Here is a 14480-nt window from a genome sequence, read left to right as displayed (position 1 = left end):
GACCTTAAACCTAAAGCAAGAACACTGAAGAAGGAAATAAATAAATGGGAGCTCCTCAAAATTAAACACTTTTGTGCATCAAAGAACTTCATCAAGAAAGTAGAAAGACAGCCTACACAATGGGAGACAATATTTGGAAATGACATATCAGATAAAGGTCTAGTATCCAGAATTTATAAAGAGATTGTTCATCTCAACAACAGAAAGACAGCCAATCCAATTACAAAATGGGAAAAAGACTTGAACAGACACCTATCAGAAGAGGAAATACAATTGGCCAAAAGGCACATGAAGAGATGCTCAATGTCCCTGGCCATTAGAGAAATGCAAATCAAAACCACAATGAGATATCATCTCACACCCACCAGAATGGCCATTATCAACAAAACAGAAAATGACAAGTGCTGGAGAGGATGCGGAGAAAGAGGCACACTTATCCACTGTTGGTGGGAATGTCAAATGGTGCAACCACTGTGGAAGGCAGTTTGGTGGTTCCTCAAAAAGCTGAATACAGAATTGCCATAAGACCCAGCAATACCATTGCTGGGAATCTACTCAAAGGACTTAAGGGCAAAGACACAAACGGACATTTGCACACCAATGTTTATAGCAGCGTTATTTACAATTGCAAAGAGATGGAAGCAGCCGAAATCTCCATCAACAGAAGAGTGGCTAAACAAACTGTGGTATATACATACGATGGAATACTATGCAGCTTTAAGACAGGATAAACTTATGAAACATGTAATAACATGGATGGACCTAGAGAACATTATGCTGAGTGAGTCTAGCCAAAAACTAAAGGACAAATACTGTATGGTCCCACTGATGTGAACAGACATTCGAGAATAAATTTGGAATATGTCATTGGTAACAGAGTCCAGCAGGAGGTAGAAACAGGGTAAGATAATAGGCAATTGGAGTTGAAGGGATACAGACGGTGTAACAGGACTAGATACAAAAACTCAAAAATGGACAGCACAATAATACCTAATTGTAAAGTAATCATGTTAAAACACTGAATGAAGCTGCATCTGAGCTATAGGTTTTTGTTTTGTTTTGTTTTGTTTTGATTTTACTATTATTACTTTTATTTTTTTCTCTATATTAACATTCTATATCTTTTTCGGTTATGTTGCTAGTTCTTCTAAACCGATGCAAATGTACTAAGAAATGATGATCATGCATCTATGTGATGATGTTAAGAATTACTGATTGCATATGTAGAATGGTATGATTTCTAAATGTTGGGTTAATTTCTTTTTTCAGTTAATTAAAAAAAAAAAAGAGAGAAGGGGTAATTGGAGCTGAAGGGATACAGACTGTACAACGGGACTGGATATAAAAACTCAGAAATGGACAGCACAATACTACCTAATTGTAATGCAATTATGTTAAAACACTGAATGAAGCTGCATGTGAGGTATAGGTTTTTTTTTTTTTCTTTCTATTATCGTTTTAATTCTTATTCTGTTGTCTTTTTATTTCTTTTTCTAAATCGATGCAAATGTACTAAGAAATGATGAATATGCAACTATGTGATGTTATTAAGAATTACTGATTGTACATGTAGAATGGAAAGATTTCTAATTGTTTTGTTAATTCTTTTTTTAATTAATAAAAAAAAAAAAAACACCTACGGCTGGAACTGAAATGCTATATATTCATGCAAGAGGCTTATCTTCCTGGAACATACAATTCATCACCCTCTCCAGGATTATTAATTAATTTCAGCCCCCTATCCTTTACTGTGGACACCCCTTCTCAACACGAAAAAGTCAGAACAGGCATTGTTCAAGGATCCCTATAGCCTGGGAAAGGGATTGAAGGAGAAGGAGGAGGCATAACAGAGAAATGGGATTTGACAAACAAGTATGGCTGCTGAATCACTGTATTAATATTCCTTCTAGCCTCTAGTGTCTTGGAGCAGCTAGAAGGAAAAATCTGAGATTGTGGAATGGTAGTCCATGACAAACTCTAGGATCTGTTCTGTAAAATTTGTTGACGCATGCTTTGAAAATTACTGGTATTTCTTTCTTTGCTTTGTATATTTTACAATAAAAAAGTTTAAAAGAACAAACATATCACTATCCATATGCCTAAATAAAGATTAACTGCAGTTAATAGATCATGGTATTAGTTGTTCTTTAATAAAATAAAATCCAGTACTTTGTAAAAGGAAGGTCTGGCTGGAAGTGAATAAATGGAGCTTTGAAAATTCAAAATTATTAATAAAATACAGATGTCTTCCCCAAATTAACAAATGTAGCAAAAAAACAGTAAGGGTACATATCTAATTCTCTTTAAGTGCTTCCTGAGACTTCAGATTGAGGTACAACACTTTCTCTGATAGAATGCATGACCAAAGTGGAAGAACATGTTTAACAAGTATAGTCACTATTTCTTACAGAAAACATAAAATTCATTATTCAGTTCTTGATAGGCAAGAAAGGATTTATGTTTATGATGTCTTACTATTTAAGTGTTCTGAAATGCTTCTTTTACATTACCACAAATTAGCTAAGTTAATAAAAGAACTCAATGGTGATCTTCAAAGGGCTGGCAGTCCCAATGCTGTGTACATGACACGAGCTAGAGCTATTAACTCACACCAGAAATGAAATTTATAATATCCTACACTGGTGCTTCAAAAAGAGGACTGCCATTTTATTTGCATAAGGTTATACACAACTTTGAGGTACCAAGGACAAGACATAGCAGGACTGTACAATCCCCACTACACTACTGCAGTTTTACTACAATGATCTGTAGACCAAAGTAAAGGGTATGTCATTCTTAGCTGTACATATGAGACTAAATCTACCTAGAAGAAAGCAGTAAGGATATATCAAACAACTTCTACCCCCACCTCAAACTCTATGTTACGTTTCCCCTTTGGACAATACTAGTCAATGAAATTTGAACTGAAAGATGATCAGTTAAAAGAATTTAGATGCAGGCTTCCTGAACATAACAGTCTTCTTGGCTTACTTATAGAATAATTCATTTTTAGGATATGCTGCTCTACATGTGCGCTCTCTGGACCTGTCTATTTATCAAAACAAAATGTATCATATAATGACAAATACACCTCTCAATTTAAATCACTTCATAATAGGATATACTCTTTACAACATGAAATTATCCATCTATAAGTACAGTGCCTATAATAATATATAATAAAATGTTTATGCTATTAACAACAAAAAGGGTCCTGTTCTTGACACTAAATTTTTATTTTACAACAAAACTGCTCCCTGTATTGAGTGTCTACATAAAAACTGTCATATGGCACTGCACATCTGACTGTGAAACAGAATTTTTCCATGGAAGAGCAGTATTTCAAAACATTCCAAATTAAGAAAAGAGAGAAGTCAATCTTGTAAATTACTCTTTGTGAAGCACAAGGGAACAAAAACCCTTTAAAAGAATGCCTGAAAATATAAGACAATCTAGTCAACACCCTAAAACGAGTGGCCAAATTAACGCAGTATGTATTTTGAGTCTGTTTGGTCAAAGGATATTAAATCAAACAACTTACAGAATTGTAGAATTACAAGTTTCAAAACCTCATCCATAACCCTAACCCAAGTCAACTATTTTTTATTAATCAAATGCTAAGATATTAGGTCAGCTGCAGCATACAACTTAATGGTACAGTAGAACATTTAGTTTCAGGGATAATTTGGTGATATTTCAATTTCAATGTAGCAAAAAAGAAACAGTTTAACCTTCATAACAGTCTGTATATTTTTACATATACTAATTATAAAAATTAAGCAAAAAATAATTAAAATATTAAATGGTATTATTCTACAGTAAATTGATGCCTTTAGTAATAAAATAAACAATGTGAATATTATTATACCTGATTCTATAAATAAATACTATTGATTCACATACATACACACATCTATGATCTAGCTGAAGGTGATTATTTTTAATACCAATAGTAAAATAGTATTCAGAGTTGCACAAAACTCTAATACAAACAAACTGTTACTCAAATTGAACAAGTTTGGAGGACATGTTGTCTTAAAAGTTATCTAAATATTTTCCCACTGTGACCTTTAAAATACAAGAATAGTTTTCTTAAAATGTAATACATTACAGAATTGAAGCAAACCTTTGATTTTAAATCCTTTATTACTTAGCTTTTTATTTACTGAATTATATTTTAAGAAAAGTGAAATTGAAATAAATATGAATGAATGACACCTATGAATAAGTACATTAGAAAAGAGTCACTCTTTGACTATTTTCTCTTTTGTCCAACAGTCTAAAAAAAGGTACTTTGTGGGGAGTATATATGTGAAAATGTGCTCAAAGAATAAAATTTTTGTACCCTGCATCTTCAATGCTATGCCACTAACAGGGGGAAGAGGTATAATAAAGAAGAAAATATTACCAAACAGGTACTGCAGAATATACTGAGGTCCAGACTTCCTGTCTCTGCAAGTTCAACTATTGTCTGTGAATTGAAAAAATATATATATATTTTATTCAAAACTGAACTTATCTGAAAATTCTTGCCAATTATTCTGCCATCAATAAACATGACATTCATCTTTAATTTACCAAAGTTTTTAGCTCAAAACAAGAAACAAAATCATTTGTTCATTTACTTCTGCTATTTCTTTCCAGTGTGAATAAAGGAATCACATTTCTTGGCTATATAAAAAGGTAACCCAAATTTAAGTTATGGGAATATCCCTCTGAGAATAAAACTGTGCTAACCACCTAAGAAAATGGTCTGTATAGCTATTAATGATAAAGACAAAAATAAACCCAAGTCCAATAAAAAAATAAATCATCAGAACAGGATTTCGACTAAGGAAACCTAGCAAACCAAGTCTAATCAAGAACCAAATCATCAGAACTGGGTTATGACTAAGGAAACCTATCAAACCAATTAGCAGTTATGTCTGAAGAGTATCATAAAATAAGAATCTCTATGCAGCCTAGATAAAGGGCATTAGAACATAAGAATTTGTCAGTGTGGACAGGAATAATTCAATAGCATTTGTTTTGTTTTCAAAGACTGGATAACACAGCTCTGAAGAAAATTTAACTGATAATTACTGAGATATTAACTGATAATCTAGTCCAATTCTTTATTTGCATGATTATCCTTAGATTACAAAAATTTGGTTTCATAAGTAACTAGGTTATAGGAAAGAAGTTCCTGGATCATATACACAAATATTTTAATTATTAGAAATGTGTATCTGCACACATTTGCATCAACAAATTCACTGACTTTCTGGCTTATACAGTCATTCCATAAACATTAATGAATGCACATAATTTGGTGGATGGGTTAGAGAGATGATTAAAATACTCTATTTGTCCCTCAATGCAACCACAGTATCTTTATATGGGAACAAAACATGAAATTATACAATGCTATGAAATGCAAAGACAGGCATCCCAAGAGCAACAAGGGTGAGCATCAAATAAAATACACAAAATCTCAGTTTAGCTTGAAATTTCTTTATATTCCAAAAGACAGTTTCTTCCTTTTAACCCTAAGTTTTGCCATAAATACTAATAATTTGGCAATTGAGCACATGTGATTAGTTAGATATATCTTGCTACCTTTTTTTTTTGCTCTTCTGTTGCTTTAATAATCCCTGGATCTGATTTCCAAGATTTTCCAAAATTGTAGAAAAGTGCAACACTATTGGCAAGGAATGGAAGATGAATAAATAAAAAGTTGAGATGTGTCTGAAGTTAAGGAATCTTAAAAACACAAGCACTAACACATACCAATCAAAAAAATACAAGCTAATTTTTTCATCAAAAAGACAGTTTTCTACAATGTTCATAACTAAATATGAAAAGTAAAAACGTGACTTCTTTATAAACCTTAAACCACACAGGCTTAGTTAACATTTTTTTAAAGCAAGTGAATACATTAAAAATTCAGTAAACAAATTATTTTAAAGGATCAATTTTTTTTTACAAAAACAAAGTGTTCATGTTCAAAGTTACCAACATATACTTCATATGCATTAAAGTCTTTATATATCTATCAAACACTTCAGATTTCATACCTGTATATTTCAAAGATTGCTTTTAACTACAGCATATTCAAAACAGGAAAATTCTCTCCATTGTCTCTTTTAGACAGTCTAGTTGACTTTAATTTTAGAAAAGATATTTATAAAATTGCTTAAAGTAGACAGTTTCTATGTTTACATTTCCCAATATAATGAAAATATAAGAAATATCCCAAGTATTTATAAATAGAAATGAAGAATCAAAAACTTATTTTAAAGAGCACCAAGATCAATAAAGTAATAAAGCAGTATTACTAAAGCAACACATTTCTGAGACACAATACAGCTGGTATAATTACCATTTTCAAGATATTATGTGGGTACAAACAAATACCATCTAAGCATTTGATAAGGGGTACTGCCTTTAACAGTTTCAAAAGGTGCTACCACTTGAATAAATAGGACATATCCTATTAGGCCTGATGAAATTTTCAGGGGGTCAAAAACAAACTAAACTATAACACTGAAGAGACATTAGGCTCGTACCAAATTTGGCCAGAAAATACTTCAAGAACAATTATTCAATGGTATCCCAGAGAAATATGAAAACCTGTATAAATTTTCCCAGGTTCATCATGAACAAAATGAAAAACGAAGATAAATGACAAGGGCAACTATGTTACCATATTCAAGAAAATCAAAACAGAAAAAGGTACACAACATTCAAAAGCCAAAGATTCCAGTGTGGAAAAAAAACAAAACTTAAAGACAAAGGTAAATTCCATGAAAGTGTTTGACATTAAATTAAAATATGAATCCATAAAAATGATAAAAAGCTGAGACAAAAAACCAATCATAACAGATGAAGAAGGTAATTCTAGAGCTGAGAGAACATATTGAGTACAAAACAGAAACTGTTTCAGGATACATAAATTTTAAAAAATATAAGGTATACACTAAACAATACTTAAAATGGTATTAATGGCATAGAAATATATATTAAGCTAATCCTAGTAAACGCAGAGGAAAATTATAAAACAATAATTAGACAGGATTATGAACACTGATGATAGCCAAAGATAATTCAACATAAGAATATTTTAAATTCCTTAAGTAGCAAATACAACAAATGCAAGAGAAAAAATGTTCAGAGACAAAGTGCTGAAAAATGTTCCAAAAAATGAAGGAAAAGACATATTATATAATAAAATCTGAGGCAGAATGATTAATATCTTCTGAGACCTACTCGTTTCTCAGCTTCAGTAATAAACAATACATTTTTGACCCAAATTTTAAAAAGAAATATTTTACAGTGTGTTGTTGATCTATTTAGTAGAGAAGAAAACCCCTGGAGACCAGATGTGATGACAGAACACAAATCTAGAAAATAAACTGATTCAGAAATTTAGTGTTCACCTTTGGTTGTTTGCTAATCCTTATATGCTGTTTACAAGAGGCATTTCTAAAATTTAGGTCACAAAAGCAAATACTAATTAAAACAAAATGTTCATTGTTAATGCTTTTTGCCTTGGGTCACTACGTATTGATACAAGGTTCATTTCAATAGAAAGAAAACAATTCTAAACCTATATGTTTTAGATATGTGCTTTATAACTCCAATATATGTAAAGCAAAATTTGACTCAGCCACAAAGGGAAACTGACAAATACACCAACACAGTGGAAGATTTTAACACAATTTTCTCAATAAATGACAGACCAAGGAGATAAATCAGTAAAGATATGATTTGAGCAATAATTAACAAGCTTGATCTTATTTACAGAATACTTTATTCAACAAGTGGAAAATATGTAGTCATGTACTCAGCCAGAAAGCAAATCTCAACAAGATAAAAAATAAGGGTTTTCAAACAGAAGACATGCTCTGATCACAACAAAATAAAGTTGGAAATCAATAATGAAAAGAAAATTAAAAACCCCTTATATTTGGACATTTAAAAATAAACCACTAAACAACTCATGGGTCAAAATAAAATCATAATGGGCTCTGGAAAATACTTAGAAGTGATGAAAACATTATATATCAAAACCTCTAGATCAGGGCGGGCCGCGGTGGCTCAGCGGGCAAAGTGCTTGCCTGCCATGCCGGAGGACCTCGGTTCGATTCCCGGCCCCAGCCCATGTAAAAAACAAACAAACAAACAAAATACAATAAAACAAGAAAATGTTTAAAGATGTTTCCCTTTCTTCCTTCCTTCCTTCCTTCTCTCTGTCTTTCCTTCCCTTCCTCCCTCTTTCTTTAAAAAAAAAAAAAAAAAAAAAAAAAAAAAAAAAACCTCTAGATCACACCTGAAGCATTTAAAGTGTCACTTTTTAACCTCAAATGTTTCTATGAGAAAAAATAAGCTGAAAAATTAATGGACTGATTAAAGAAGTTAAAAAAGCAAACAAATAGACAGAAGGAAATAAATAGCAGAAAGACCTAAATCTCAAAAGGAAGTCAATTCTTTCTAAATTAATCTAAAGTTTAAATACAATCGCAATCAAAACCACTTTTCATGGAACTTAAAGAGCTGCTTTAAAAAAATGTACATGGAAGAGCAAAGGGCAAAAAAGATCTAAGACATTCCTGTCAAATAAGTTGGGAGACTAAGCTTACCAGATATTATGACTTAAAAATAAAGCTATAATAAGATAACAGTACCGGCACAGGCAAACAGAGTGCTGAGGAAAATTGATAAATACAGGTTCTCAAAGTTGAAACTGCAGCTGAGTGACAAGACGCACTGAGAAATGGATTCTCTATATGGAGAAAAAAAAGTACAGATCTCTCCTTTCACAACCCTCATTATATATAGTAGTCAAATGCACATGAATTAAGGACTTAAGAGAATATCTTTAATGGCCTCCAAGAAACTCTTACACTTATGCACAAAAAAAGATAAACATGAATATGGATAGCAATAATCTTGGAATTCACAGAAGGTGATGACTGGATACCCAAACCAGAGGTTGAAAGCATAGAGCTTATTAGAAGGAAACTGAAAGAGAAACACAAAAAAACTACAGAAGTTTGAAGAGTAAATTACAGAGAATGGTGAGAATAACTAAATATACACTTCATTTTTACATAGGTGGTCATTCTAGGTTCGGGAGGTTCTTCACATTTATTTCGGGTTTGAGAAGCTTAGTTGAGCTTTAACAACTTATTGAAAAATACTTTACTTCTGAGCATAAAATTTCTAATCACCTGTCGTCAATATTCCAAAAGTGGTACCAACACATAAGCAGCTCACTGTTCTGGCTATGATAGCAAATTTGAGTTATTTAATTATTATAAAAGAAGCATAGTCAATTAGCAAACCTTTCATATCATTTACAATATAAATAAAAGGACCAGAAACAAAATAATATTACTTATGGGTCCAAATGCAGAGATAACCATTGCTAAAATTAGACATCCTCACTTCCAGATTTTTTCTTTATATCTATTAAAGTTAGAATCACTTTGTATAGGTCTTTAGTGCTTTTTTTTAAAGTTTTTAAATAAAGTTACATAATACCTAAATAAAAGTTTTATAGGGCGGGCCACGGTGGCTCAGCTGGCAAGAATGCTTGCCTGCCATGCCAGAGGACGCGGGATCGATTCCCGGTGCCTGCCCATGTTAAAAAAAAAAAAAGTTTTATACCTTGTTAGATTTATCTTGAAGAATTTTAATTCTTTTCCATTGTGAATGTTAACTTATTAAAATTTGTTTGTGCTTGATATATAGAAATGCTGTTGATCTTACATCGACTACTTCCAACAACCTTGCTAAAGTTTCTTATTATTACCTCTCATAATTTGCCTGGGACTTTTTTGATACATGACAAGGATAACCATTATGACTGAATAAAGGAGTTTGTTTTTCTTGCTATTCTTGATATCACTTAATTCCTTTACTGATCTTATTCAACCAGCTAGGATCTCAGCACCCTGTGAAACAGAAGTAGAATTAGCACATTTGTTTTGCTCGTGATTTTAAAGGAAATATCTATAGCATTTTACCATTCATTAGCTTGGATTCTTATGAATAAATCCTCCCCTTTTTTTGTTTACTTTATGGTATATGGATTTTTCCTTTAATCTTTTAATATTAAACAATATATTAATATTTTTCTAATGTCAAACCACTTAGGCATGCTAGGAGTAAACAAACTTAGGCACAATGTTTCATCTTTCTGTATATTTATTAATTTTTAGTAGATTTACATCTATATTTATGAATAAGGTTGTCTTATAATTTTTATTTGTATTAACCTTGTCAGGTTTTATTATTTTTTTTTAAATTAAAGAATAAAAAGAAATTAACACAACATTTAGAAATCATTCCATTCTACATATGCAATCAGTAATTCTTAACATCATCACATAGATGTATGATCATCATTTCTTAGTACATTTGTATCGATTTAGGAAAAGAACTAGCAAAACAACAGAAAAAGATATAGAATGTTAATATAGAGGGAAAAAATAAAGATAATAATAATAGTAAAAAAAAAAAAAAAGGAAAGGAAAAAGACAAAAAAGACAAACAAACAGACAAAAAAGAAACCTATAGCTCAGATGCAGCTTCATTCAGTGTTTTAACATGATTACTTTACAATTAGGTATTATTGTGCTGTCCATTTTTGAGTTTTTGTATCTAGTCCTGTTGAACAGTCTGTATCCCTTCAGCTCCAATTACCCATTATCTTACCCTGTTTCTAACTCCTGCTGGACTCTGTTATCAATGACATATTCCAAGTTTATTCTCGAATGTCGGTTTACATCAGCGGGACCATACAGTATTTGTCCTTTATTTTTTGGCTAGACTCACTCAGCATAATGTTCTCTAGGTCCATCCATGTTATTACATGCTTCATAAGTTTATTCTGTCTTAAAGCTGCATAATATTCCATCGTATGTATATACCACAGTTTGTTTAGCCACTTGTCTGTTGATGGACATTTTGGCTGTTTCCATCTCTTTGCAATTGTAAATAACGCTGCTATAAACACTGGTGTGCAAATGTCCGTTTGTGTCTTTGCCCTTAAGTCCTTTGAGTAGATACCTAGCAATGGTATTGCTGGGTCGTATGGCAATTCTGTATTCAGCTTTTTGAGGAACCACCAAACTGCCTTCCACAGTGGTTGCACCATTTGATATTCCCACCAACAGTGGATAAGTGTGCCTCTTTCTCCACATCCTCTCCAGCACTTGTCATTTTCTGTTTTGTTGATAATGGCCATTCTGGTGGGTGTGAGATGATATCTCATTGTGGTTTTGATTTGCATTTCTCTAATGGCCAGGGGCATCGAGCATCTCTTCATGTGCCTTTTGGCCATTTGTATTTCCTCTTCTGAGAGGTGTCTGTTCAAGTCTTTTTCCCATTTTGTAATTGGGTTAGCTGTCTTTTTGTTGTTGAGTTGGACAATCTCTTTATAAATTCTGGATACTAGACCTTTATCTGATGTGTCGTTTCCAAATATTGTCTTCCATTGTGTAGGCTGTCTTTCTACTTTCTTGATGAAGTTCTTTGATGCACAAAAGTGTTTAATTTTGAGGAGCTCCCATTTATTTATTTCCTTCTTCAGTGCTCTTGCTTTAGGTTTAAGGTCCATAAAACCGCCTCCAATTGTAAGTTTCATAAGATATCTCCCTATATTTTCCACTAACTGTTTTATGGTCTTAGACCTAATGTTTAGATCTCTATTCCATTAAGAGTTAATTTTTGTATAGGGTGTGAGATACGGGTCTTCTTTCATTCTTTTGCATATGGATATCCAGTTCTCTAGGCACCATTTATTGAACAGACTGTTCTGTCCCAGGTGAGTTGGCTTGACTGCCTTATCAAAGATCAAATGTCCATAGATGAGAGGGTCTATATCTGAGCACTCTATTCGATTCCATTGGTCGATATATCTATCTTTATGCCAATACCATGCTGTTTTGACCACTGTGGCTTCATAATATGCCTTAAAGTCAGGCAGCGCGAGACCTCCAGCTTCGTTTTTTTTACCTCAAGATGTTTTTAGCAATTCAGGGCACCTTGCCCTTCCAGATAAATTTGCTTATTGGTTTTTCTATTTCTGAAAAATAAGTTGTTGGGATTTTGATTGGTATTGCATTGAATCTGTAAATCAATTCAGGTAGGATTGACATCTTAACTATATTTAGCCTTCCAATCCATGAACACGGTATGCCCTTCCATCGATTTAGGTCTTCTGTGATTTCTTTTAACAGTTTTTTGTAGTTTTCTTTATATAGGTTTTTTGTCTCTTTAGTTAAATTTATTCCTAGGTATTTTATTCTTTTAGTTGCAATTGTAAATGGGATTCGTTTCTTGATTTCCCCCTCAGCTTGTTCATTACTAGTGTATAGAAATGCTACAGATTTTTGAATGTTGATCTTGTAACCTGCTACTTTGCTGTACTCATTTATTAGCTCTAGTAGTTTTGTTGTGGATTTTTCCGGGTTTTCGACGTATAGTATCATATCGTCTGCAAACAGTGATAGCTTTACTTCTTCCTTTCCAATTTTGATGCCTTGTATTTCTTTTTCTTGTCTAATTGCTCCGGCTAGAACCTCCAACACAATGTTGAATAATAGTGGTGATAGTGGACATCCTTGTCTTGTTCCTGATCTTAGGGGGAAAGTTTTCCATTTTTCCCCATTGAGGATGATATTAGCTGTGGGTTTTTCATATATTTCCTCTATCATTTTAAGGAAGTTCCCTTGTATTCCTATCTTTTGAAGTGTTTTCAACAGGAAAGGATGTTGAATCTTGTCAAATGCCTTCTCTGCATCAATTGAGATGATCATGTGATTTTTCTGCTTTGATTTGTTGATATGGTGTATTACCTTAATTGATTTTCTTATGTTGAACCATCCTTGCATACCTGGGATGAATCCCGCTTGGTCATAACGTATAATTCTTTTAATGTGTTGTTGGATATGATTTGCTAGAATTTTATTGAGGATTTTTGCACCTATATTCATTAGAGAGATTGGTCTGTAGTTTTCTTTTTTTGTAATATCTTTGCCTGGTTTTGGTATGAGGGTGATGTTGGCTTCATAGAATGAATTAGGTAGTTTTCCCTCCACTTCGATTTTTTTGAAGAGTTTGAGGAGAGTTGGTACTAATTCTTTCTGGAATGTTTGGTAGAATTCACATGTGAAGCTGTCTGGTCCTGGACTTTTCTTTTTAGGAAGATTTTGAATGACTAATTCAATTTCTTTACTTGTGATTGGTTTGTTGAGGTCATCTATTTCTTCTTGAGTCAAAGTTGGTTGTTCATATCTTTCCAGGAACCCGTCCATTTCATCTAAATTGTTGTATTTATTAGCGTAAAGTTGTTCATAGTATCCTGTTATTACCTCCTTTATTTCTGTGAGGTCAGTAGTTATATCTCCTCTTCCATTTCTGATCTTATTTATTTGCATCCTCTCTCTTCTTATTTTTGTCAATCTTGATAAGGGCCCATCAATCTTATTGATTTTCTCATAGAACCAACTTCTGGTCTTATTGATTTCCTCTATTGTTTTCATGTTTTCAATTTCATTTATTTCTGCTCTGATCTTTGTTATTTCTTTCCTTTTGCTTGCTTTGGGATTCGTTTGCTGTTCTTTCTCCAGTTCTTCCAAGTGGACAGTTAATTCCTGCATTTTTGCCTTTTCTTCTTTTCTGATATAGGCATTTAGGGCAATAAATTTCCCTCTTAGCACTGCCTTTGCTGCATCCCATAAGTTTTGATATGTTGTGTTTTCATTTTCATTCGCCTCGAGGTATTTACTAATTTCTCTTGCAATTTCTTCTTTCACCCACTCGTTGTTTAAGAGTGTGTTGTTGAGCCTCCACGTATTTGTGAATTTTCTGGCACTCCGCCTATTATTGATTTCCAACTTCATTCCTTTATGATCTGAGAAAGTGTTGTATATGATTTCAATCTTTTTAAATTTGTTAAAACTTGCGTTGTGACCCAGCATATGGTTTATCTTTGAGAATGATCCATGAGCACTTGAGAAAAAGGTGTATCCTGCTGTTGTGGGATGTAATGTCCTATAAATGTCTGTTAAGTCTAGCTCCTTTATAGTAATATTCAGATTCTCTATTTCTTTATTGATCCTCTGTCTAGATGTTCTGTCCATTGATGAGAGTGGTGAATTGAAGTCTCCAATTATTATGGTATATGTGTCTATTTCCCTTTTCAGTGTTTGCAGTGTATTCCTCACGTATTTTGGGGCATTCCGGTTCGGTGCATAAATATTTATGATTGTTATGTCTTCTTGTTTAATTGTTCCTTTTATTAGTATATAGTGTCCTTCTTTGTCTCTTTTAACTGTTTTACATTTGAAGTCTAACTTGTTGGATATTAGTATACCCACTCCTGCTCTTTTCTGGTTGTTATTTGCATGAAATATCTTTTTCCAACCTTTCACTTTCAACCTATGTTTATCTTTGGGTCTAAGATGTGTTTCCTGTAGACAGCATATAGA

At 32.7% G+C, this 14480-nt stretch overlaps 1 protein-coding gene across 2 annotated transcripts in view; it reads right to left on the bottom strand.

Annotated features, from left to right (window-relative positions):
• Positions 1–14480, bottom strand: part of ZDHHC17 (zDHHC palmitoyltransferase 17) — a 185686-nt gene that overhangs the window by 17040 nt on the left and 154166 nt on the right. For both annotated transcript variants that reach the window (XM_077111496.1, XM_077111495.1), the window contains 2 exons: positions 5599–5723; positions 4409–4471 (listed from right to left, as the gene is read on the bottom strand). In XM_077111496.1, coding sequence (XP_076967611.1) covers positions 4409–4471; positions 5599–5723 — 188 coding nt within the window. The remainder of the gene's footprint in view (positions 1–4408; positions 4472–5598; positions 5724–14480) is intronic.

This window comes from Tamandua tetradactyla, chromosome 7, assembly GCF_023851605.1.
Source record: "Tamandua tetradactyla isolate mTamTet1 chromosome 7, mTamTet1.pri, whole genome shotgun sequence".
Classification (NCBI taxonomy): domain Eukaryota; kingdom Metazoa; phylum Chordata; class Mammalia; order Pilosa; family Myrmecophagidae; genus Tamandua; species Tamandua tetradactyla.
This window is presented reverse-complemented; position numbering and strand designations above follow the sequence as displayed.